Raw genomic sequence first — 24,541 nt, 5'->3', positions numbered from 1 at the left:
GGAGAAACTTCTTCTGTATTTTTGGAGGAAAATCAACAACATTCTGAGCTAATCGTGCAACAGCCCATTGTCTGGGATGTAGATGTCAGAAGAACCTGATTGTGGGTTTAATCTGCAAAAAAATTTTTTTTAAAAAAAATAGCGTATCTATGCACAAAAAGTGGGGGGGGACCCCAAACCTTTGTCTCAATTTTAGGAGTTTTCATAGTTGAAGGAGAAATAAGATCAAAGCTTTACTCTGTAGAGTTTATGAGCTATGTGCTAATATGCAAATTAACATCTGGATGTTAACTTTTCCCCCCCCCTCTCATCTCGTGCCTTTATGTTATATATTTCAGCAAATTATATGTGTGTGTGTATGTAAACAATGATCATTGGAACGGGTAGTTCCAATGTGCACACAACATCCCAATTAATCCTAAATTTTCAATCCGGCCTTCCGGAATTGGAATACAGCTGGAAGCTTCTCTCCTGGATTAGTTTCCATCCAGTGTTTCTTGTCTTGAGTTCTACAAAGCGTCAAGAAGGAAATGTTTCTTTTAATGACTTTCCCGGACCTGAATCCAAAACAGTATATTCTATTTAAAAAAAAAACAGATGAAAGAAAGATTTGGATGAGTGCAGGAGGTTTATAGCCAAGGGAAAAGTTTGGAGGAGAAAACATGCAAGCCTTTATAACCACACACCTACAGAGTTGTCGGAGGTGGGATTCGTCTCCCTTCTTTTCCATTGCTTTTTCACCCCCCCAGACATGTCCGTTTTAGGTGAAGGAGATCCAGATTAATTTTCTTTTTAATGGGCACAAACTTTTTGAAAGCTTGCTTGCTTTCCAGATGGAAAAGCAGATTGTTCTAATCTTTACAGAGGGATCCGTTTCTACACACACACACACTAAAAATTTGAAGGCCAACTGTAGAAGAACTGACTTCAGTTTCCTTTCTATGATCTAGCTAAACCTCAGCTCAATCTTCTTTCTTTCTTTCTTTCTTTCTTTCTTTCTTTCTTTCTTTCTTTCTTTCTTTCTTTCTTTCTTTCTTCCTTCCTTCCTTCCTTCCTTCTTTCCTCCCTCTTCTTCCTCCTCCCTCCTCCCTCTTCCTCCTCCTCCTCCTCTCCTCTTCCTCCTTCCTCCTCCTCCCTCCTCCCTCTTCCTCCTCCTCCTTCACCTCCTCCTCCTCCCTCTTCTTCTTCCTCCTCCCTCTTCCTCCTCCCACCTCTCTTCCTCCTCCTCCCTCCTCCTCCTCACTGTATGCCAGACAGCCTATATTGGGTCTCCTAGAGTAACCTGCTGCTCTGTCCAGATACTCTCCCAACATCTGGATTAAACAATGAGGTGTTAGCTGATGTATCTGGCTTCTCTACATAAGGCAGGAAGAGCCCATTCCTTCCTTAGATTTAAGATAAAAACCATTTTCTGGCTAGATCTGCGCAGTCAGCGATTAAGCAGACGGGGAATGAAAAAAACAGTTGTGCTTCCAAGAAAAATCCCAGAGGTAACACGACGACTAGAGCTTTGTCCATCCCTCCTTGGCATAGTAGGCTCATTATTACAATACCATAACCGCTTGGAACCAGCCAGCAGTGCATGGTTAATGGCTGCCCCCAAAGCAGCGGGAACAGCCCCCACCACCACCAAAAGCAGAAGAGAAACCCAGGGCCGCCGAGAGGATTATTAAGCACTGGAACAAGACTAATATGGGCCTCCATCACCTACACATGGACACATAAATCAATAATGACATAATCATACATTTATTAATTACTTCATTGGTTCAAACCAATGGTGGGTTCTAACCAGTTTTACCACCAGTTCGCGTCGTGCATGCGCTTTGTGCGCGAGCACTGTGTGCTCGCTTTGCTTGCACGAGTGCCAAACTTCGCATTTTGCGAATCGTATCATCAATATCAATCGTTTTTTGCAAAATTGTCCCCTTCATAGGTAGCCTTTGAGTTCCATGGGCCCCGGAACAATGTACCGGCTACACTCCCCCATCCTCAGGCCTGATGAAACCCCGAAAGACCTCGTGAAATGCTTGTAAAGAGGGACTTTCGGCAGAAGCCAAGTCTCCCGATTGCTTTTATTGATGCCGTAACTTAATATCAGGTGTAGATTCGCCTTCTCGTTCCACGTTGCCAAGGAGTTGCGAGGAAACCTGATGCTGGGAGCTCTCTTGGAAGCGGCCTTATGCTTCTGAAGTAGAGACGGGTTTATAAATAGGTAAACGATATGGACTCAGTGGCTCAGTGGCTAAGATGCTGAGCTTGTGGATCGAAAGGTCAGCCGTTCAGCAGTTCAAGTCCCTAGCGCCACGTAATGGGGTAAGCTCCCATGTCCTAGCTTCTGCCAACCTTGCAGTTCGAAAGCACATTAAAAAAATGCAAGTAGAAAAATAGGGACCACATTTGTTGGGAACATCACAGCCTTCCGTGCTCCTTTGGCATTTGGTCATGCTGGCCAAATGACCACGGAGACGTCTTCGGACAGCACTGGCTCCTTGGCTTAGAAACGGAGATGAGCACTGCCCCCTAGAGTCGGGAATGACTAGCACATATAGAATATAAAGAATAGAATAGAATAGAATAAGAGAAGGAATGGAATGGAATGGAATGGAATGGAATAGAATAGAATAGAATAGAATAGAATAGAATAGAATAGAATAGAATAGAATAGAATAGAATAGAATAGAATAGAATAGAATTCTTTTATTGGCCAAGTGTGATTGGACACACAAGGAATTTGTCTTGGTGCATATGCTCTCAGTGTACATAAAAGAAAAGATACGTTCATCAAGAATCATAAGGTACAAAACTTAATGATAGTCATAGGGTACACATAAGCAATCAGGAAACAATCAATGCGCGAGGGGGAACCTTCACCTTTTTAACCAATTGACAAGCCGAAAGGGTCAATCCTTGGTTACTTGGAACCATAGAGTTGAACATCCAATTGACTTCTTTGTCCTTTTTTAGAAGACGAACCTGAGCTGGGCAATTTATCAATTGCAAAAGTGTACTGGGATGGATTCTACCTCACCTGGACAGCAGCCGATGGGGCCTATGAGAGTTTTGTCATACAGGTGCGGGAGTCCAACCAACCAGAAGATACAAGGACTCTCACTCTTCCGGGCACACAACGGTCCATAAATCTCTCCGGATTGTCACCAAGTACTCTTTACACAATCACCATCTATGGAATAACTCAGGGCTACCAAACAAAACCCATCTTTGTTGAATCTACCACAGGTATCCTTTCTGAGATTCTTCTTCCGGTTCACGTTCCCGCCTTGCTTTCTTCATCATCATTATTATTATTTTTTTCAGGAAAACCCATGTCCACATTCAATCCTGCATCGGAATTTCCTCTGCCCCCCCTATTATTCTAACTAATCAGCGAATTTTCCACCGTTTGAAGGTTGCATCTCATGGCAAATTTTTTTTTTTTTTGTGCATCTAGCCAAAGCTTGCTAAGAAAAGATATTAACTCATACACGATTTGCTCCCTGGAAGAGGAGGAAATGGGACAGAAATAAACGGGAAATGCTTTTGTATGCTAAACGTTTTCATTTGAAAAGAACTGTCTGGGGAAGAAAAATAACATCTTCTAACATGAATAGTCTGCAAAGACTGTGCTCAAAAACATCCTCCTTTTCCTTTGTTCAATTAATTTTATTTAGAGTCAGCTTCCGTGCCAACTTATATGTTTTTTGCTTGGCTCATTATATGCTTTTTTTTTTTGCTTGGGATGCGGTAGCTTAGTGGCTAAGACACTGAGCTTGTCGATCGAAAGGTCGGCAGTTCAACGGTTCAAATCCCTAGCACCGCGTAACGGAGTGAGCTCCCATGACTTATCCCAGCTTCTGCCAACCAAAGTTAGAAAGCAGGTAAAAAATGCAAGTAGAAAAATAGGGACCACCTTTGGTGGGAACGGAACAGCGTTCCATGCGCCTTTGGCATTGAGTCATGCCGGCCACATGACCACGGAGATGTCTCCGGACAGCACTGGCTCTTCGGCTTTGAAACGGAGATGAGCACCGCCCTCTAGAATCGGGAACAACTGGCATGTATGTGTGAGGGGAACTTTTACCTTTATCTATCCTCCATATGAACTTTGGGCAGTGCAGAGGTTTAATAGTCTGAAAAATGGTAAGCCAGCTTGATTGTTCGGCTTCATCGCTGAATGGGGAATTGAATTTAATTCCTCTACTACATGCTGCCTTTCTTCGATTTATTCCAAAAGGATCATTGGTATTAGAAAAGTAAAAAAAAAAAAAATTGCCATTGAGATGTTCTTGAATATCACTTCCTTTTTGCTTCTAACTTTTGAAGATGCTCGCCTGACTTTAAAGCTTCAACTCTGCTTGTCCTGCAATTAATTGATTTGGGTTCTGCTTTCCATCCTCTTTCTTGCATCATTTAACATGCAGTACTAATCCTGGGATGGAGACGTAAAGACTGAGCAGTCTGCAAAACTAGGTCTGTTGCAAAACGCATCAAGAGGCAACCCTCGTTCGGTTCTTCTGCGTGTGATTTTTGCATTCTTTGTCTAGCTTCTTTCCTCTCTGGGAGACAAGCGGGAAATTGTGCGTCTGCCAGAACGATGGAAGCGCACTTTCCTTCTGTCTTCTTGAAGGAAGCAAAAACCAATCTTTTTGGTAACCGTTGCTGGGTTCTCATCTTGCCACTGAGCCCTGGTAGTGGAATGGTTAGGTGCAGAATTGCAGGTAAATTCTGCCCGCAGCCTGGAGTTCGATCCTTGACTGGCTCAAGGTTGACTCAGCCTTCCAAGGTTGGTAAACACTTAGAGAGGGCTATAAAGCACTGTAAAGTAGTATATGTCTAAGTGCTATTGCTATTGCCCTTCCTTTTCTCCTTCCTTCCTTCCTTCCTTCCTTCCTCCTTCTTTCCTCCCTTCCTCTCTCCCTCCCTCCCTCCCTCCCTCCCTTCCTTCCTTCCCAGTGGTTAGAATGCAGTATTGCCGGCTAACTCTGCCGACTGCCAGGAGTTCGATCCTGACTGGCTCAAGGTTGACTCAGCCTTCCATCCTTCCAAGTTTGGTAAAATGAGGAACCAGATTGTTGGGGGCAACAGGCTGACTCTATAATCTGCTTAGAGATGGCTGTAAAGCACTGTGAAGCGATATATAAGTCTAAGTGCTATTGCTATTGCCCTTCCTTTTCTCCTTCCTTCCTTCCTTCCTTCCTTCCTTTAAAATGGAGATGAGCACCGCCGCCTAGAGCCAGGAACGACTAGCACATATGTGCAAGGGGAACCTTCACCTTATTCTGCTTGAAAGTCCATCTATGCTTGCATTTCTCTCTTGGATACCCCTTGAAAACACAAGTTGCCACCTCCCCACCACCCCTCGCTTCCTTAAACTTGGAATGATCCAACTTTTCTTCCTTTCCAACCCCAAGAAAGCAGACGTGCTACTTCAGCCCTTTTCCCTTCCTAATATGCATTTAAGCTTTGCATGGTCAGCTCTGGGCTTTCTTCGCTTTGGTTTGAGGTCCTCTTCTACCACACGGACAAGGGACGTCGATGTTTTAACCAAACCTTCTACCAGTCTCCAGCGCTCCTTAAAAATCACCCCAAATGTTGTTTCTTTTCCCCAGGGGCGAAACCCGAAGTTGGAAACTTGACCGTTCGGGCTGTGACCCCAGAAAGCTTCAACCTCTCGTGGACGACCGCCAAAGGAGATTTTGAGATCTTTACCCTTGAAATCATTGATTCTAACAGGTTGCTTGAACCCATGGAATACAACATTTCGGGCAGTTTAAGGACTGCCCATATCTCAGGGCTTCCCCCTCAAACCAGTTTCATTGTCTACCTCTACGGAATCACCCGTGGTCTCCGCACTCAGGCATTAAGCATAACTGCCGTAACAGGTACAAATTATGACGAACCTCAAAAATTAATCACCCGTTTCTTAATTTTCAACTTTCTTTTGCAGCTCAGCCACTCCACCGTTCCAACTTCTCCTTGACCCTTGCTTTCTGGTCTAGATCTTCTCACAACGGCTTGTACAGTAGTGGCCAAAATTGTGGAACCCTTCTGGGAAAAGTGTATTTTTGAAATTTGATGTGTAATAAACACCACTTTGGGTTTTTTTTTTGGAGTTTCAAGATAATCCTAGTCCACTGCTGGAATGGCTTGGGAATAGCCCAGACCTTAACCCAATTGGAGCCGGCTAAAGAAACTTGTTAGTCAGAAGCGACCCAGCAATAAAACCCAGTTAATAGAAGCCATCATTCAACCTTGGTTTCACATGATAACAGCTGCAGAACTAAAAGACTTGGTTCACTCCATGGCAAGACGTTGTAAGGCTGTAATTCATGCTAAAGGTTACCCAATAAGTATTCATTGACATGGTGAACATTTTTGTATATCTCGTTTTTTCTACGTGTTTCATTTTTCCTCTTTATACCATGACTGCTATTCTAATAGCAAATCCTTCATAAAAGTTATTGCATTACATTCATGATTAAATTATTTTTCCATTGATATATAATTTTATGGTGCTACTCCAAAAGAGCAAAAAAAAGCGGTGTTATTAGCTAGTTTTAAAAAATACACTTTTTCCTAAAAGGTTTCCACAATTTTGGCCACTACTGTATTGTGGATTTTCATGAAGACTTGAGGGGGGGAAAAGTAACTTTTTGTTTTTGTTCCAGCTTAAGCTTTGGGAAAATTGAGAAAACATATATTTGGGGCCCTACTGGCAACCTCAAAAGATGCGTCTGTGAATTTTATGATCACATAAATTCCCGTTAGCCTCCAGAAAGTCTATTCTTAGTTACAATTAGATGAGTCTGCAAGTTACCCACTAATAGTTTGGGTTTGACAGGGATGGTCAATGTGGTGCTGGACTATCTCATTTTGAGCTACCGTATTTTTCAGACTATAAGACACACTTAAATTTCGAAGAGGAAAACAACAACAAAAAGTTTTTTGGCCTCCGTGCACCGTATTTTTGGGCCTTTTTTGGGGGGCTCTTTTCTCAACCTGTTTTTAGGCTTTTGGCCTGTTTCCGAGGCTTTTTTCAGTCCATTTTCAAGGGTTTTTTTGGTCCATTTTTTCTGAAGAACGTGCCAGAAAAAAAAGCCTCAAAAACTGTCAAAATAAGTCTCGAAAACGTGCTGAAAAAAGCCTCAAAAATTTATTTTATTTATTTTTATTTTATTTACATTTATATCCCGCCCTTCTCCGAAGACTCAGGGCGGCTTACAGTGTGTAAGGCAATAGTCTCATTCTATTTGTATATTTACAAAGTCAACTTATTGCCCCCCCAACAATCTGGGTCCTCATTTTACCTACCTTATAAAGGATGGAAGGCTGAGTCAACCTCGGGCCTGGTGGGACTCGAACCTGCAGTAATTGCAGGCAGCTGTGTTTTAATAACAGGCTTCTTACAGCCTGAGCCACACCGGGCCAAAAAAGCTTGAAAGAGGCAGAAAAATGACCCACAAACAGGACGTGTGGAGGTCAAAAAAAAACAGCCAGCGGATGAGGTGGGGCTTCGGCAATATTTGTTCTATAAGACGCACAGATTTTTTCAATCCCTTTTGAGAGACAAAACAGTGCATCTTATAGTCTGAAAAAAACGGTAAGTGGATGGACTCCATGATAAAATATTACCCTCCACACAAAATGCAGATCCATCAGTTCACACGGGACATCTAACACGTTAGGAGAAAGATAGAGAAGATTTGTTTTTCCTCCCCCCCGTCCAAATATTTTTCTGTGTGTGATAAGCGCAATGAGTACACTCAAGAGACATTGAATGAATTTCTGCTTCCGGTCACTCTCATGTCAATTTATACTGTTCTTTTTCCTCAGAAACTCAAAGCTCCTCTTTTTTTGCCCTCCCCCCCCCATAAAGACATTTTTTGAGTTTGGGATGGAGAGAGAGAATGACTGGCCCAAAGTTCCTCAGAGAAGCTTCCGTGGCTGAGGGAGACTTCAGATGTAGACTTCAAATGTAGACAAATAATAACAATAATACCAGTGGCTGATGTCTCAGCTGCACACTGTTCCAAGAAGCCATGTGACAACTTGCTATTACTAATATAGGATCAGGTGTAATTATAATGCTCCATCTCATGGCCAGGTTGATGGGCAAACTCAACAGACGTTGACAATTCCAACTTTTAAGGAGGTGTCATTATCACCACTTTTTCCGTGATTCCTTTGCCTTTATGTGTAATCTTTTAAGACCATCTCATCTAGTTCCTCTTGACTCGAGGATCAAAAAAAAATCGAGGGATCTGAATGAGCTTACCAGGCAAAATAGTGCTTGCGTTCCCACAATTAAGGCAGTTGGATGGATGGAACTTTTCTTCTCTTATGGATGCTCTCATTTCAATCAACATGTGTTTTCTTTTTCTAGATACATATATCTAGAAGGATTATGTGCAACATAATGCCTAGGACAATATATGTATCGATGTTTCTTCTACTTGGCATCTCTGTGGAACATGCTTGGGGTTGATTCCAACATCCATCGTCCTACATCTACTGTATCTTGGTTTTCTTTCTGGTTGCTTGTCTTGTTTCCCCACATCGTGAAGTCGGGCTCTCCCAAAGATCTTGACTTCCTGGGAAATGGTCCTTTGCATGCGATGTTCTTTGCGCTTTGTGTCCGAACGAAAGACCTGCTACAGAGCGTAGGAGGCCTCCGCGTTTTCAGTATTGCAAAACCTATCAAGAAAAAGAAAAAAACCTTGCATGCGTTTTTCCCAAATGTCTTCTCTGTTTGGGCGTTCTGCATACTTTTGGATACCAGAATGTCTCCAGAACAGAAAAACCAAATCTCCTTCTTCCTTAAGGCTTTCACGGTTGTCTCGTAAACCGTCAAGTGGGATTGTGACACAAGATTGTGGGGGGATTCCAGACAATTTTGCGGTACCGTTGGTATCTCTTGAGAGAGATTTTCTTAAATCCGATTGCATGTCAGAATCTTGGAGGCCCAAGGATGATGCCTGATCCGAATGCAAACGCATGCTTCGAGCAAAGCCATCAAGAGTATGAATTCCGGGAAAGCCAGCTTCAGACCGCATGACCGTCTGTCTGATGGGAACACGTCTTCTATCTATGTGTTCTTTCTCTTTTAAGGAACCCTAGCCATCTTGCTGGGTTCACGCTTCCATGGACCTTGAGTGTTACAGCGGGAAACCTTCACCTGCTGGCTTTGGCTGGTCATTTTCTGACAACCTGAATGTCTTGCATGTCTCCTTAATTGAGGCCACTCCAGCACTCTTCACCCAAAACAGCCACATACATCTTTACGTAGTACTGAACATTTCTTCCCCTGGTCTCCTTCCCCCTGATCTTGGAAAGGAAAAGGTCCCTCTCCATAAGTCAAACAAGCCTCTGAAGATCCCTGTGAAATCGCGTTTAACGTTTTGGCATAAGTGGGCCCTGAATAACACAACAATGGAGTTGGAAGGGACCTTGAAGGCCTTCTAGTCCAACCCTCCTGCTCAAGCAGGAGACCCTAGACCATTTCAGACCAATCCCTTCGTAAGGCAAGTTGCCAACTTCGTAAGGCAAGTTGTTCCGCTGGTTGGTTGATCTTGACATGGATAATGTTCTCGAAGCAACTCCAGTTGAATCCTACATCAGCCTGATGATGATCACAGCCAATCAAAAGCAGACCCAAGAACGGCCTGTGGCAGTTCTGTAGGACACCTCCATCAGCTTTGTCAGCCAGATCTCCACCCATAATGGTTGTCTCTTCTTTTTTTCCTCCCTTTATGTCCCTTCTCTCTTCAGAACTCAAGCTACAGTTGGGCACATTCACACTCACAAATGCTCGTTTGAGCGAGTTCTCCTGGACTACAAGAAAGGAAGCTTTTGCACACTTGACAGTCAACGTTAGAGGTCTCCGCCGATCTCAGGCGCCTCTGAAGTTGGCAATCTCAGAAGAGGTTCACGACACCTTCATCTCAGGCATGGTAGATTATTCGGAATACGAGGTTAACATGCAGGGCACAACAACAGGTGGAGTCCAGAGATGGTTATTCAGCAGGTTCTGACCAGTTCTGACGAACCGGTAGCGGAAATTTTGAGTAGTTCGGAGAACCGGCAAGTACCACCTCTGACTGGCCCTGCCCCCATCTATTCTCTGCCTCCCGAGTCCCAGCTGTTCGGGAGGAAATGGGGATTTTGCAGCATCCTTCCCCTGGAGTAGGGAGGGAATGGAGATTTTACAGTATCCTTCCCCTGCCACACTCACCAAGCCATGCCCACCAAGCCACACCATGCCCACCAAGCCACACCCACAGAACCGGTAGTAAAAAAAATTGAATCTCACCACAGGTGGGGCCCACTAGGAGACCCTCCTGTCTTTGATCCTGACAGGTATCCTTGCAAAAAAAAAATCATGGCTGGTTTTGTTTCAATTTGTTTTCCATTAGGCATTAACAATCCCAGCACATCTGAGGGCCGTAAGTCTCCTCTGCTAAGATTAATGATCCTGTTAGAATTTTTTTTTCCCATCACTTAATGACCTCGTAATCCCTTGCGGGGTGGAGTCGAGGCAACTGAATGGAGCCGAGTGTTTACTGGCCAGATGCCTTTCCTGTCACCAGTGCAGAGTTTTGTTCGGCAGATATATTCTTATTGTGCCCAGAGAGAGAAATATCAGCTTCTACCTACCCTGTTTCCCCCAAAATAAGACATCCCCTAATAAGCCCAATCGGGCTTTTGAATGCATGGCAATAACACCAAGCACTTATTTCAGGGTTCAAAAAAATATAAGACAGGGTCTTATTTTCAGGGAAACACAGTAGGATCGAACTCACAGCCTTCTGCTTCTCAGGCAAGAGCTCCACTTCTAGGCCACCGCACCAACTCTTGTGATCCTATTAGAAACAATAGAAAAATATTTGTAGCTTGGGTGGTAGATGTTGGTGATGGCTCGTTCTCTGAGCTTCTTGTTTAGTTCCAAACGTTTCATCACCAGGCTGGTTGACGTCCTCAGTGGGATTTCGGTAGAACAAAACGCTTCAACCGAAGTCCCGCTGAGGATGTTACCTAACCTGGTGGCGAAACATTCAGAAGCGAAACAGCAAGCTCAGAGATCAAGCCACCACGGCCATTAATGATCCTGGTATTTCATGGTAGCCCTTGCAATAATATATGCTTACTCTGGCTTCCAAATGTACTCATTTTGGAATTTACTCAATCGATTCCCTAATTATAATGTCCTCATCTGGCCAGAAGCCTTGGTTAACACAACGTGTTAACCTAGCCAAGAATAACACGAACCAAATTCTGTGTACAGCCGCTATACCAGACTCCTCCTAATTATAAATGAGCTCAACGGAGGCTGTAGTGTGCTAGTTCACACACTTGGCAACCCGCAAAGATAACAAGGGACATGCACAACCAATGACCTTCCCATAGGGAATCCCACAGCCTAGGCATTGCATATCATTACTTTTAATTGACCCCTTCTTTTGGTGGGTGGGTTCTGGAAGACCTGTGATTTGTATCAAGTGGCACCCGCAACTCGGTCTAACTCAGCCGTTCTTATCCCTTCTCCCCTTTCACAGAAGCATTGCCCTCACTGGAAAACCTCACGGTTTCCCGGATTAATCCGTACGGGTTTACGGTATCCTGGATGGCATCAGAAGATGCCTTTGAAAGCTTTCTGGTCATCGTGGTGGATTCTGGCAAGCTGCTAGATCCCCAAGAATTCCTTCTTCCTGGAAGCCAGCGCCAATTAACCCTTAAAGGGCTCATAACAGGCATTGGGTATGAAGTCCTTCTTTACGGCTTGATCCATGGCCGCCAAACAAGACCCTTAAGCATTGTTGCCTTAACAGGTATTATTTTTTTTTTAAATCATGAAACTGGAATGCTCGTCCCTTTTCACCATGGTCTTCCTCCTCTGGAAGGTCTTTCATGTCTTCTCCATTCACCGTGGAACCGTGACTTTCCTTACTGACCCTTTCACTAATATGTACCTCCTTTGTCACCTCTTCCTCCTTTTCCTTCCTGTGTCTCAACGGACCAATATTTTAAAGAGCATCAGAAGGTGGAGACGCGTCAAATCATTCATAGAACATAGAATAGTAAAGTTGGAAGGGACTTCGGAGGTCTTCTAGTCCAACCCCTTGCTTGAGCAGGAGACCTCATACCATTTCAGATAGACGATTGTCCAGTCTCTTGTTGAAAGCCTCCGGTGATGGAGCATCCACAACATCTGAAGGCAAGTTCTTCCATTGTTCCTTTCAGATATCTTTGTCATCCTAGCCAAAAAGTAAACTTATTTTATCAGTCCTTGGGTTGAATATCTCAACTCTGTCTTTGAAAAAGCAATGTCTATAAAAGAAGGTCAAGAAAATGATATAATCCAGAACGATCAAGCTGATGTTTAGGTTAGCTCCTAAACTTCTTTACCGTTATATTAGATAGCTGGCTAAACTTGGGGACGCACTTCCAAAATTCAGGGCTCCATCTTTTAAACAACCTTGGGATCCATCATCGTGTCATCTTCCTTTAGCATCATTGTTTCCAATATAAAGGCAAGCTCACGATCATCTAAAGTTGAACAGCATCAAAAGGACAGGTTACTTGTGCGTTGCAGAAGGTGTCAGCTCTTGTCTGGCCCGTTTTTAAAGAAGAATTTACTTTTGGAAAACTTCATCATGCCATCTCAGTTTTTTCTAGTTTGGCATTGACCTCTCTGATCTTCAACTGTTCTTCTATCACAAAGCAAGCAACTTAAAGACTTGAATGTGGGATCTCAGATGCTTCGTCACGGAGCCTCAATCCCACAGCGTATTTTGACAACCTTTTTCAAAGTTAAACCCTGTACATGATCACTCCTCCAAAGTTTAACTCTCATTCCTGATGGAGCTTTATAGGATCAGAGGTGCAACCTAGCTGAGGACACATATAAGAATTTACTGCTTCCTTAAGTGCAAGCATCAAACTCTCCACACACTTGTAGAGGTGATTAGTATAGGTTGACTTACAATCATTCATTTAGTTACCGTTGGAAGTTGCAACCTCACTGAAAAAAAAGGGCTTGGAAGGGACCTTGGAGGTCATATAGTCCAACACCCTGCTCAAACAGGAGACCCTATGCCATTTCAGATAAAGAGATGCCCAGTCTCTTCTTAAAAGCCTCCAGTGGTGGAGCGCCCACAACCTCTGAAGGCAAGCCGTTCCACGACTTAATCGTTCTCCCTGCCAGGAAATTTCTCCTCGGTTCTAGGTTGCTTCTCTCCTGGATTAGTTTCCATCCGTCGTCCTGCCTTTAGGTGCTTCGGGAAAATAGTTTGAAGCCCTCGTCTTCCTAGGGGCCCTTCCAATATCGGAACACCGCTATCATGTCTCCCTTCGGGAATGAAATGAACATCACTCTTACTACTACCAGCATGTTTCATTTTGCATGGTAGAGGAAAGTGTGGGTTTTTACACACTCGTGCAAGTTCGAATCGTGTGAAGCTCGGCCATGTGACCTTCTTTGGTTTGGAATGTATCTTTCTATTAATCACTGAATGCCTTCTCCTCTCCACTTTCCAAATAGCAGAGTGGACTTGCGATCGGAATGCTCACCTCCTAAGCTAACCTGGACTAGATTCTCTATTGGATATTTTTCTTTCTTGTTCTCTCTTTTTTTTCCCCCAAAAAGGACATTAAAAAACAAACAAACCATCCTTTGCCATTGCAGAAGCTGAACCGGAAGTAGATCACCTTTTGGTATCGGACGCTACCCCCAATGGTTTCCGTCTGTCTTGGACAGCGGACGAAGGAGCCTTTGACAGTTTTGTCCTTAAAATCAGGGATTCCAACAGGCTTTTAGATCCTCTGGAGTTGATCGTGCCAGGTCATCAACGAACTCAGGACATCCAAGGGCTGAAAGAAGGGACCGAATATTATGTAGATCTCTACGGAGTTACCAGCGGACGGCGTTCACAGCCTGTAAATGCGATTGCTATGACAGGTACCTCGGTCTGCCTCTGGCTTGTCGAAGGACACAACCACATTGTTTGGCCACATGCATGACTATATACATATCTGTGTTTGCATTTGTGTGTGTGTATTTGTCTATTGTGTTTACAGGTAGTTCTTGACTTGCCACAGTTTGTTTAGTGACTGTTCAAAGCTGTAATGGCGCTGAAAAAAAAAGTGATTTGCAATCATTTTTTTTTCAGCAGCATCCCTGTGGTCACGTGATCAAAATTTGGACGCTCAACAGCTGGTTCATATTTATGATGGTTGCAGTACCCCAGAGGTCATGTGAACAGCTTTTGTGACCTTCTGATGAGCAAAGTCCACGGAGAAGCCAGATTCACTTAATAACTGTCACTAATTTAGCAATAGGGTGATTTGCTTAAACAACTGTGGCAAGAAAGGTCATAAAATCGGGCAAAACTCAAATACCTCATTTAGCAACAGAAATTTTGGGCTCGATTGTGGTCATAAGTTGAGAACTACTTGTATTTTTCCAAGCGATAATGTTGAGCACAATCCTCAGATAACCTCTCATTGCAGGCCTCTTAGGAATTCTATTTATATAAAGCACCACAGAGCAAACAAAGAGCACCGTCACCATGTTCTTTACTGCTCAACTGTTTTTACTGTAACAGGAAACAGGAAATTCTACTGAGAACAAAAGAGCATAGAGTACATACCATAGCTCCAAACTTGTAAACGCTGCCACCTACTGTTGCATAAAAATACATTCCAACTATGAATTCCAATAAGGCTCCTTGTATACAAGGATAAACATAGAATTGTGGGGTGTTCGTTTTTATTTATTTTAACTCTCAAATTTAGATGCTTCCCGTATAACCCTCAGTTATCTAACTTCTTCCTTTTTTTTGTGGGAGAAAATTGTCCTGTTTTCCAACCCAGAAAATCCACTTTTTGTAACTGTCTGCTCTAACTTTCACTTAATGTGTGCTATGGTTTAAGTAGCCAAAGATGCTCTGGCTCACCTCCCAATCTTTTCAACAAGACTTGTGTGTTGGAGACTCTGTTGTATTGTGCTTACAGTGACAAATAATCCAAGCTTTCTTGTAAGCATTTTTTTCCTAGGGTTTATTTCTTCCTCTCTCCCTCTTTATGTCTCTTGACCGAACTAACCCTTCTTAATCATCTATATTTCAAAGTTTCTAATACGGTTTTCTTTTCTTTCTTGATGTACGGGGGGAAAAAATGGGCGCCAAATGGGATCCTTGTCTAGGCTGAGCGGCATACATAGAAGTGATCACCGGTTTAGGAAAACCCTGTGGAATAATTTTGTGGAAAATCCACTCCCCACACAACCAACCAATCCAGAGTGTGTTTATTGTTATTAAATCGGTGGGCTTGGAAAGCTTATTTCCTATAGGGGGTGGGTAATGGTAATTTTAGAGATGGACTATGGAAAGGTTTTATAGGGACATGGTGGCTCAGTGGCTAAGATGCTGAACTTGTCGATCAGAAGGTCGGCAGTTCAGTGGTTCGAATCCCTAGTACCGCGTGAGTTCCCATGACTTGTCCCAGCTTCTGCCAACCTAGCAGTTCGAAAGGATGTAAAAAATGCAAGTAGAAAAATAGGGACCACCTTTGGTGGGAAGGGAACAGCGTTCCATGGACCTTGGGGGTTGAGTCATGCCGGCCACATGACCACGGAGGTGTCTTCGGACAGCGCTGGCTCTTTGGCTTTGAAACAGAGATGAGCACCACCCCCTAGAGTCGGGAATGACTAGCACATATGTGCAAGGGGATCCTTTACTTTATGGAAAGGTTGACATTTTGTGCACATCCAACTTGTCCTTTAGAATCATAAACAATAAACAAACAAGCTAACAGTAAACAGCCTGTTTAACCCCTCGTTAAATTGGATGTAGATGTTTCAACCTTATTTCTTCCTGGCAATTTTTTTTTATTTTTTTAGTAATCAAGATACTTCCATTTGAAATGCAAATATTTCCAGATCAAGGATTTTAATTCTTCGTCTGTCTGTCTGTCTGTGTCTCTGTTGCTGACGCTGTCTGTCTCTAACTTTCATTGTGGGGGACATTGAAAGAAAACCTTAATTTGCATTTGGAGGCAGACAAATTAGGAAAGAGGGTAGAAGAAATCTAAGAATCTTCAAGCAAACATATTATTATTATTTTTTTAAAAACCGCATCTTTAAATGTACAGCTATGATATTTAAGCTGCCTCTCTACACCTTGGGGATGACATAACGCTCAGAATTGAGATTACTCGTTGTCCAAAATAAAGATTATTTGTTTGTCTGTAGTGTTTATTCAGCCCCGGTATTTCCCCTTGCCAAAAAGTTTACTATTAAAAGTCAAAGCTGGGCTGTCAAAGGGATTTGTTTGCAAACAAAAGACTTTTCTTTTATGGAGCTTTTCGTTCCAAGTCATAACACTGGATTTAACACAATCTTCACTGTAGCTCCTGCTCCCAAGATTCTCTGTGAGTTTTTCCCAGCTCACCGAGCTACTGAAAATGTGTGTTAATGCCTTTTCTTTGTTTCTATCACTCTGTGTATATAGCAGTGGGATCCCCGAAGGAAATCTCTTTCTCAGAAATAACAGAAAGTTCAGCTGTGGTTAGTTGGAAGCCTCCCTTGACACGGGTCGACAGTTTCCGGATTTCCTATGTTCCAGAACCTGGAGGTAAGTAATGGGACTGGCGCCAGGGGTGGGCTGCTGGGGGGGTTCAGGAGAACCTCTAGCTAAGATTCTGTGCAGTTTGGAGAAGAATCCTTCCCCCAGGAGTGGGGTGGGAATGGAGATTTTGCAGTATCCTTCCCCTGCCATGCCCACCAAGCCACACCAACAGAACCAGTAGTAAAAAAAAATTAATTTCACCGTTGGGTGGATTTCGCATTATGTTGCTACCGGTTTGAGGTGTGTACACATGCTCGGTTCGTGCATACGCATCCGGTTCGCACACGTGCCTGCCTTCCAGGCATGCTCCCGGCCTTCCGCTCATGTGCTTTGCTCCTGTGCGCACCTTCCGCACATGTGCCCCGCCTCAAAAACTTACCTAAATAGGTTGGCATAGAGCCGGGGGTGGGTGGGCCGCTACCGGTTCACGCGAACCGGTTTGAACCGGCTGAAAACCACCTCTGCATCCAACCCTGTTATTCTAACAGGCCTTGAGAGGAAAGTATCTGTAAATTGAGGGAAATGCATTTGAGCATTTTCCAAGGATGTTGCCGGTTGGGTTCTGTTTTGTTCTGCCTTTTTTAAAGATGTAAGTTTACACGCAACTGAAAGGATAGGATTTTTTAAAAAAATACCCCTCTTTGAAATCCCAAACTGACAGTTTTATTCACCCTCTATCCCAGATGATCTCAAATCTCTGACTGTGGATGGAAACCGGAGTAGAATCAAGCTAGTAGACCTGATCCCTGGCGTAAAATATATCGTCAATGTTGTGGCTATCAAAGGATTTGAAGAAAGTGACCCTGTCTCTGGCTTTCTGCTTACAGGTACATATAGGGAAGAAATTACTATGATTTATCCATCTTCGGTGTTACAAGGGAATGGGGTCTAGTTAGAGGGAGAGGAGAAGAAAGAAAAGGAGGAGGCGGAGGAGGGAGCCTCTTAAGTTTTCATTAAATTAGACATATGCAATTTCTGCATCCTTTCTTCGTGTGTTTTATCCTGTGGGGTCCTTAGTGCTCTCTGAGCTTGGATGTTTTCTTGCAGACGTTTTATGATCCAATTAGGTAACATCATCAGTGCTAGAAGGGAGTGGGGTTTAGAGAGAGGAGGAGGAAGAGGAGGAGGAGGAGGAAGAGGTGGTGGTGGTGGAGGAGGAGTGTGGGGTCCTTCGTGCTCTCTAAGCTTGGTTGTTTTCTTGCAAATGTTTCATTATCCAACTAGGTAACATCATCAATGCTAGAAGGGAGTGGAGTTTAGAGAGAGGAGGAGGAAGAGGAGGAGGAGGAGGAGAACGACTAAGTGGTCCTTGGTACTCGATGAGCTTAGTGGTTTTCTTGCAGACGTTTCATTACCCAACTAGATAACATCACCAATGCTAGAAGGGAGTGGTGTTTAGAGAGAGGAGAAGAAGGAGGACTGTGGGGTCCTTAGTGCTCTCTGAGCTTGAATGTTTTCTTGCAGATGTTTTATGATCCAACTAGGTAACATCATCAGTGCTAGAAGGGAGGGGGTCTGTGGAGAGGGGGGGGAGGAGGAGGAGGAGGAGGAGGAGGAGGAGGAGGAGGAGGAGGAGGAGGAGGAGGAGAGGAGAAGGAAGAGGGCAACTCCTTTTTGTTAAACTAAACATCAGTGATGACATTCAATTTTTTTCCCTACTGGGTTCTGTGGGCGTGGCCTGGTGGCTGGAGTCCTGTGACTGAGTGGGCGTGGCCAACTCGATGTTACTCACGGCCAGGTGCACTCAGTCACAGGACACCCCCCACACACACCAAACCACGCCCACAGAACCCGGTAAGAAAAAATGTGTGCATGAGCACCAGAAGGTGATCTTCGGACTTTTCGCCGTGAGCTGAAAACGCACCTATTTATTCAAGCGGGACTGGACTAAAATTTTATTGGGTTTATTTATATTTTAAGATTTTAAATTGTTTTAAATTTTTCGGCCACATCATAATATGTTTCCTTTTACATTTCTTTTAATTTGTATACAGTGTATGTTACTTGGCTGTACACCGCCCTGAGTCCTTCGGGAGAAGGGCGGTATAAAAATCGAAATAAATAAATAAATAAATAAGGGCTCATAGTGAATGCTGTGGCAGAGAGAAGCTGAACTTTTCTCCCTCCATTCACAGAGGAGTTGCTGCTCCCTTTGTGGTCCCTCCCTGGCCCCCTCCCTCCCGGGGGTCGAAGTACCTTAAAGGGACAGGCTGCAGCAGCTCCGCTGTGAATGGAGGGAGAAAAGTTCAGATTCTCTCCGCTGCAGCATTTAATGTTGAATGGATCGAGACGGCCAGAAGGGGTCAGCGGAAAGCAGGCAGTCATGGGACGGGCCAACCGGAGGTGGAGCAAACCGATTCAAATCGTCCCTACCGGTTCGCCCGATCCGGTCTGAACCGGTTGAATTTCACCCCAGTTAGACATACCCAATTCCTGAAATCGTTCTTCATACGTTTTAGTCTCCAGTCCCCTAACCATCTTTCTTGCTCTTCTCTGCCCTCTTTAAACGTCAGCAGTTCAACACTTTTCATTCCTATCCGTTTGCAGAGCGGACGGCAATACAGATGTGGAATAGCTTAAGCCATAAGCTGTTCCCTTGACAGGGAGGCCGTAACTCAACCTTCTTGCCAAACTGATTCCGGCCCGAAACCAGACAGAGATTTCACCCGGCCTTAAAGAACAAAGTATGACAGCTCCTTTGATTGAGCACCAACCAAGCTGGGAGCGTGGATGAAAAATCGCCACTGAATTTTGGCCTTCTGTTCAACCCTTCCCACAACCTTCTCCAATCTCTGTTTTGTTTCCTCCAAGAAATGGCTTAGGGTTGGAAAGACAAACAGGGGAGCTGTCCTGCAAAGACAGATTGATGAGTTCAGTCTGAACTTTTTTTAAGCCAAAGGGCCTTTTTTTACAAGGGAAAATAAGCCAGGCTGCTTTGTTTTAACATGTTTTTTTTAAAGTCCCTTCTCACATTCCTTTATTTTTATTTTTATTTTTTTTAAAAATTGGACTACATGTCCATATACTGCATCTTCTTGAACTTCTGCACATTCTTATTTATTTTTATTTTTTATTTTATTTACTTGTCACAACAGTATATATAAGCATAAGCATGAAAATAACTATATAATATATAAGCATATATAGAATAGAATAGAATAGAATAGAATAGAATAGAATAGAATAGAATAGAATAGAATAGAATAGAATTTTTTATTGGCCAAGTGTGATTGGACACACAAGGAATTTGTCTTTGGTACATAAGATCTCAGTGTACATAAAAGAAAAGATACGTTCATCAAGGTACAACATTTACAACACAATTGATGGTCATATATATCAATATAAATCATAAGGGTTGCCAGCAACAAGTTATAGTCATACAGTCATAAGTGGAAAGAGATTGGTGATGGGAACTATGAAACGATTAATAGTAGTGCAGATTCAGTAAATAGTCTGACAGTGCATATATATGAGCATAAGTATGTAATAACTATATTAATTGGATATAATGAAAGGAAACAATAGGACAGGAACGGTAGGCACGTTTGTGTTCTTATGCACACCCCTTACAGACCTCATAGACTTCTGAGGCAGCCAAAGAGAAATTTAGGAGGGACTATGTTGGTCCTTCTATCTTCCTTATTGGAAACCTTATTATTGTAGAACTGAAGAAGCTTCTTGGGTGAGAAGCGAAACATCTTCAGAGAAAAACCAGAAAGCCCACCAGGGACACAGTTGGCTCAGTGGCTAAGACGCTGAGCTTGTCGATCGATAGGTCGGCAGTTGAACTGTTCAAGTGCCGCGTAACGGGGTGAGCTCCCGTGACTTGTCCCAGCTTCTGCCAACCTAGCAGTTCGAAAGCACGTAAAAAATGCAAGCAGAAAAATAGGGACAACCTTTGGTGGGAAGGGAACAGTGCTCCGTGTGCTTTTGGCATTGAGTCATGCCAGCCACATGACCACAGAGTAGTCTTTGGACAGCGCTGGCTCTTCGGCTTTGAAAAGAAGATGAGCACCACCCCCTAGAGTCAGGAACAACTAGCATATATGTGCAAGGGGAATCTTTACCTTTACGTGGGTCCTTCTGTCTTCTTTATTGGAAACATTATTGTAGAACTGAAGAAGCTTCTTGGACGAGAAGTGAAACATCTTCAAAGAAAAACCCGAAAGTCCAGTTGCCCCTTGAAAAAAAACCTTTGGGACTTATTTATTGTATGTTCTATGTGCTCAACCTGGGAGTTGTTGTCTATTGTAATGGTGTTCCTCTCTTTCTAGAATTGGATAGTCCGTCTGGACTGAGGGTGGTAAACATCACGGACTCCAAAGCTTTAGCTGTTTGGCAACCAGCCCTCGCCGCAGTAGACGAATACCTGGTTTCCTATATTGCAGAAGGAGGTGAGTTCTGATCACTCTGGAGAAAGGCTGCAGTTATATTCCAAGCTGGCCAGCCACTCTGGGAAAATTGAGCATCAAGTCCAATCAGATCATTTTTTGACAGCCGTAAGACCAGGTGTTCTGACCTAGGCTTCCCCATCAGCACAAAGCCTAGTCCTCGTCCCAATAAACCCCTTTTATTTAATTTTCAAGGAATTCCTCTCCAGAAAAGTATTTCCTGTCCCACAATCTTTCAAGATAGTTTACAATTACCGACCTTTATCAGGCTTGGGGAGTGGCCAGGCCGATACCTTTCAGACACCAAGAATGTAGGAATGAATTAATGGTCTCCTGCAAACTCCACTCCCTTTTTGCTCCTCTTTCATTCCCTCTGGGAGGGGCCATTCATCGTCCACCTGTGGCCTTACTCCCAAGTCGACCCTTGTTCTTTAGCTGTTCCCTTCATCTGGCAACTCTGTGCATGCGCACACTGGGAACAGGCTCCAGCTGTTCATCTGCCTCACTGATGTCAGACTCTGGAGGCAGCTGATAACAGTCAGATGGCCCTGGCCTCTTCTCTGCCTCTGACGCAGAGCCTTCATCAGAGCCTTCCCGACTCCAGGACTGGCCCATGTTCCTCCCCAACCTCCTCACTGTCCGAATCTGCTGCCAGATCCACGGGCCCTCTTTCCCTCTCTCTCCCTGTCTCCCTTCCTCTCTCTCCCTCCCTCCCTCTCTCCCTGCCTCTCCCTCCCTCCTCTTTCTCTCTCTCCCTGCCTCCCTCTTTTCTTCTCTCTCCCTCTCCCCCAAAAAACCCCAACCAACCTTCCAACGCCATCTTCTACAGATGATAGACCAAACTGAGCCCACCAGAGTTCTACTCTCCATGCCACAGATCATTCCAGCATGAAATTTGTCAACATCCACAAGCGTTGGATGAATGAATGTCTCTTAAAAGAAGCAAAGCAAGAGGAACAATTCACGCTTTGCTCATTTCTCATACGTTTCTCCTTCTTGGTCGTTTAGAGACAGAAGTGACTCAGAGGGTTTCTGGCAACACCATGGAATATGATCTCGTTGGCCTTCGGCCAGCTACTGAATACACCCTCACAATTCAAGCCATCAAAGGCCCTCAGAGAAGCAGGATCCTCTCTACCAAATTCATCACAGGTAACTTGGCTGGGTTTTGTCTCATTTGCTGAGATCCCTGAAGTTGGATCAAATTATGACATCTCATCCAGTTGCTTTAGTCTGGCAAGATTCTGTCTGTAGGTGAGGAACAATACAGGGAACTATTAAAGTAATTATATGTCTCATTCCTAGTTCTTGGGGATCGGTAAGGATGTGGTTGATACATCATCTCTACTTCGCCAGATCTTGGTGACCTGTTTCCAGCTAGATTTGTGCCGATGAGGTTCCATTAATCTGATTCCTGTAACCTGTCTCACAATATTAGGTCCTGATGCTCCCAGATCTCTGACTGCTGCTGATGTCCAGTTTGAAACAGCCCTGCTCACTTGGAAGCCACCCCAGGGCTCTATCACAGGCTACCTCCTGATCTATGAATCCGCTGATGGCAAAATCAAGGTAAGTGTTTGGGCCCAGAATTGGTCCTCTCTTACATGCAGAAGCATCTCTGCTCTATCTGCAGCATTTAAAGAACTTTCTCCTGACTTGTCCATTTCCCAGTGGCTAGACTGGGAAGAAAAGGGACAAAATGGAAGACAATGATGCTTCCATGGTGTTGTGAAAAAAAAAAAAACAGCAGCGGTAATGAAACTCAACTCCAGAGTCCCAAAGGTGCTTTTTCAAGATGCAACTGGACTTTCCGGGTGGGTGAGTGGGTGGGGTTTGAAGACATTTCCCTTCTCATCCAAGAAGCTTCTTCAGCTCCGACTGGATGGTGGGGAATGGAAGTATTTATATATCCCTTGCAGACAGTTGGTTATTTGCATCCTTTTAGAGAGTCCTTGGGGCCACTTGAAAGTTTATCTGTGTCCTCAGGATCACCTGAGTGGTGCAAATGGATATAGAACAGGGGTGGGCTGCTGGGGGCTTGCAGGAATTCAGGAGAACCTCTAGCTAAGATTCTGTGCAGTTGGAAGAAACCCCAAATCCAACTGCTGGCTGGCCCACCCATCCCACCGCGCCCCTCTCAGGAGTCCCCACGCAGCCTATTTTGGATGCAGGTAAGTACAGGGCGCGCATGGAGGCTCGGAGAGGGCGAAAAACAGGCCTACTGGAAGTTCAGGAAGGCTGGAAATGGGCCAGTTTGGGGCCTCCAGAGAGCCTCCGGAGCCTGGGGAGACCGTTTTTGCCCTCCCAGAGGCTCAAGGAAAGCCTCCAGAGCCTGGGGAGGGCAAAAACGTCCCCCACAGTGGTGCAGAAGACCAACTAGGCCATGCCCACCATGGCCACGCCCATCCAGCAACCAGGCAGAGGACCCCTTGGTAAAATTTCTGAAGCCCACCCGTGGTGTGGCGCATTCTTGGAACTGTTGAAAAGACTGTGTTGTAGACTGGAGAGCGATGATGTGGTATCCCTACCCCTCTGTTGAGGGAGAGTTGTCCAATTTGGACCTAGATGGCCTCTTTGACCCCTCTTTCAAGCCAGAGGTCCAAAACGTGGACTTTGCTGTCTTCAAAAGAGTACCCTTCGTCTTTTAAACGGAGATGGACCGCTGGATCTAGTCCTGATGGGTTTGCTTTTCTGTGAACCTCCAAAGCAATCCTTATTTTAGAAGGACTTGTAAGAAGTTACAAGACCTTCTGGGAAACAGTCCATCTTGTCAATCGGTGCAGTCATTTTCACAGGTCTGAGTATTTTGATTAGCTCCAAACAAGCCATGTTTATTAGTGACCAGGTCAAGCACACAGACGTTTGAGACACGGTACGTTCACGTGAAATTTTTGGACAAGTACCATTCTGGATCCAAGGATGGGAACGAAGTAAACCTGGGAGAAAATTACAGCCCTGATTTCATCAGCCTGTTGCACGAATTTACAGAAATTACAGCAGTGGCCAAAATTGTTGGAAACCTTTTGGGAAAAGTGTATTTTTGAGGTTTGATGACTAATAACACCACTTTTTAGGGGGAGTTTCAAGATAATCCTATTCCGCTCCTGGAATGGCCTAGGAATAGCCCAGACCTTCACCCAATTGAAAATCTATGGAGCCGACTAAAAGAAACTGGTTAGTCAGAAGTGACCCAGTAATAAAACCCAGTTAATGGAAGCCATCCTTCAATCTTGGTTTCACATTATAACAGCTGCAGAACTCAAAGACTTGGGTTCAATCCATGGGAAGATGTTGTAAGGCCGTCATTCATGCTAAAGGTTACCCAACTAAGCATTCACTGACATGGTGATCATTTTTGTGTAATCTCGTTTTTTCTATGTGTTTCACTTTTCTTCTTTATACTGCTGTTCATAATAACAGAGTTGGAAGGGACCTTGGAGGTCTTCTAGTCCAACCCCCTTTCTAATAGCAAACCCTTAGTAAAAGTTATTGCATTACGTTCTTGATTAAATTATCTTTCCATCG

The 24,541-nt window shown here is 44.0% G+C and overlaps 1 protein-coding gene across 5 annotated transcripts in view; it reads left to right on the top strand.

The window, feature by feature from the left end:
• Positions 1 to 24,541, top strand: part of TNC (tenascin C) — an 80,958-nt gene that overhangs the window by 44,068 nt on the left and 12,349 nt on the right. The window contains exons 11-20 of one of the 5 annotated variants that reach the window (XM_058159705.1): positions 2,968 to 3,240; positions 5,610 to 5,882; positions 9,769 to 9,945; positions 11,553 to 11,825; positions 13,682 to 13,954; positions 16,506 to 16,628; positions 17,306 to 17,449; positions 20,900 to 21,019; positions 22,025 to 22,168; positions 22,455 to 22,585. In XM_058159705.1, coding sequence (XP_058015688.1) covers positions 2,968 to 3,240; positions 5,610 to 5,882; positions 9,769 to 9,945; positions 11,553 to 11,825; positions 13,682 to 13,954; positions 16,506 to 16,628; positions 17,306 to 17,449; positions 20,900 to 21,019; positions 22,025 to 22,168; positions 22,455 to 22,585 — 1,931 coding nt within the window. The remainder of the gene's footprint in view (positions 1 to 2,967; positions 3,241 to 5,609; positions 5,883 to 9,768; positions 9,946 to 11,552; positions 11,826 to 13,681; positions 13,955 to 16,505; positions 16,629 to 17,305; positions 17,450 to 20,899; positions 21,020 to 22,024; positions 22,169 to 22,454; positions 22,586 to 24,541) is intronic. The other 4 variants (XM_058159707.1, XM_058159708.1, XM_058159709.1 and 1 more) reach the window with 4 other exon arrangements.

The sequence above is a fragment of the Ahaetulla prasina genome, chromosome 16 (genome assembly GCF_028640845.1).
Source record: "Ahaetulla prasina isolate Xishuangbanna chromosome 16, ASM2864084v1, whole genome shotgun sequence".
Taxonomy (NCBI): Eukaryota; Metazoa; Chordata; class Lepidosauria; order Squamata; family Colubridae; genus Ahaetulla; species Ahaetulla prasina.
The sequence above is the reverse complement of the archived record's forward strand: the minus strand, read 5'-3'. Positions and strand labels throughout refer to the sequence as shown.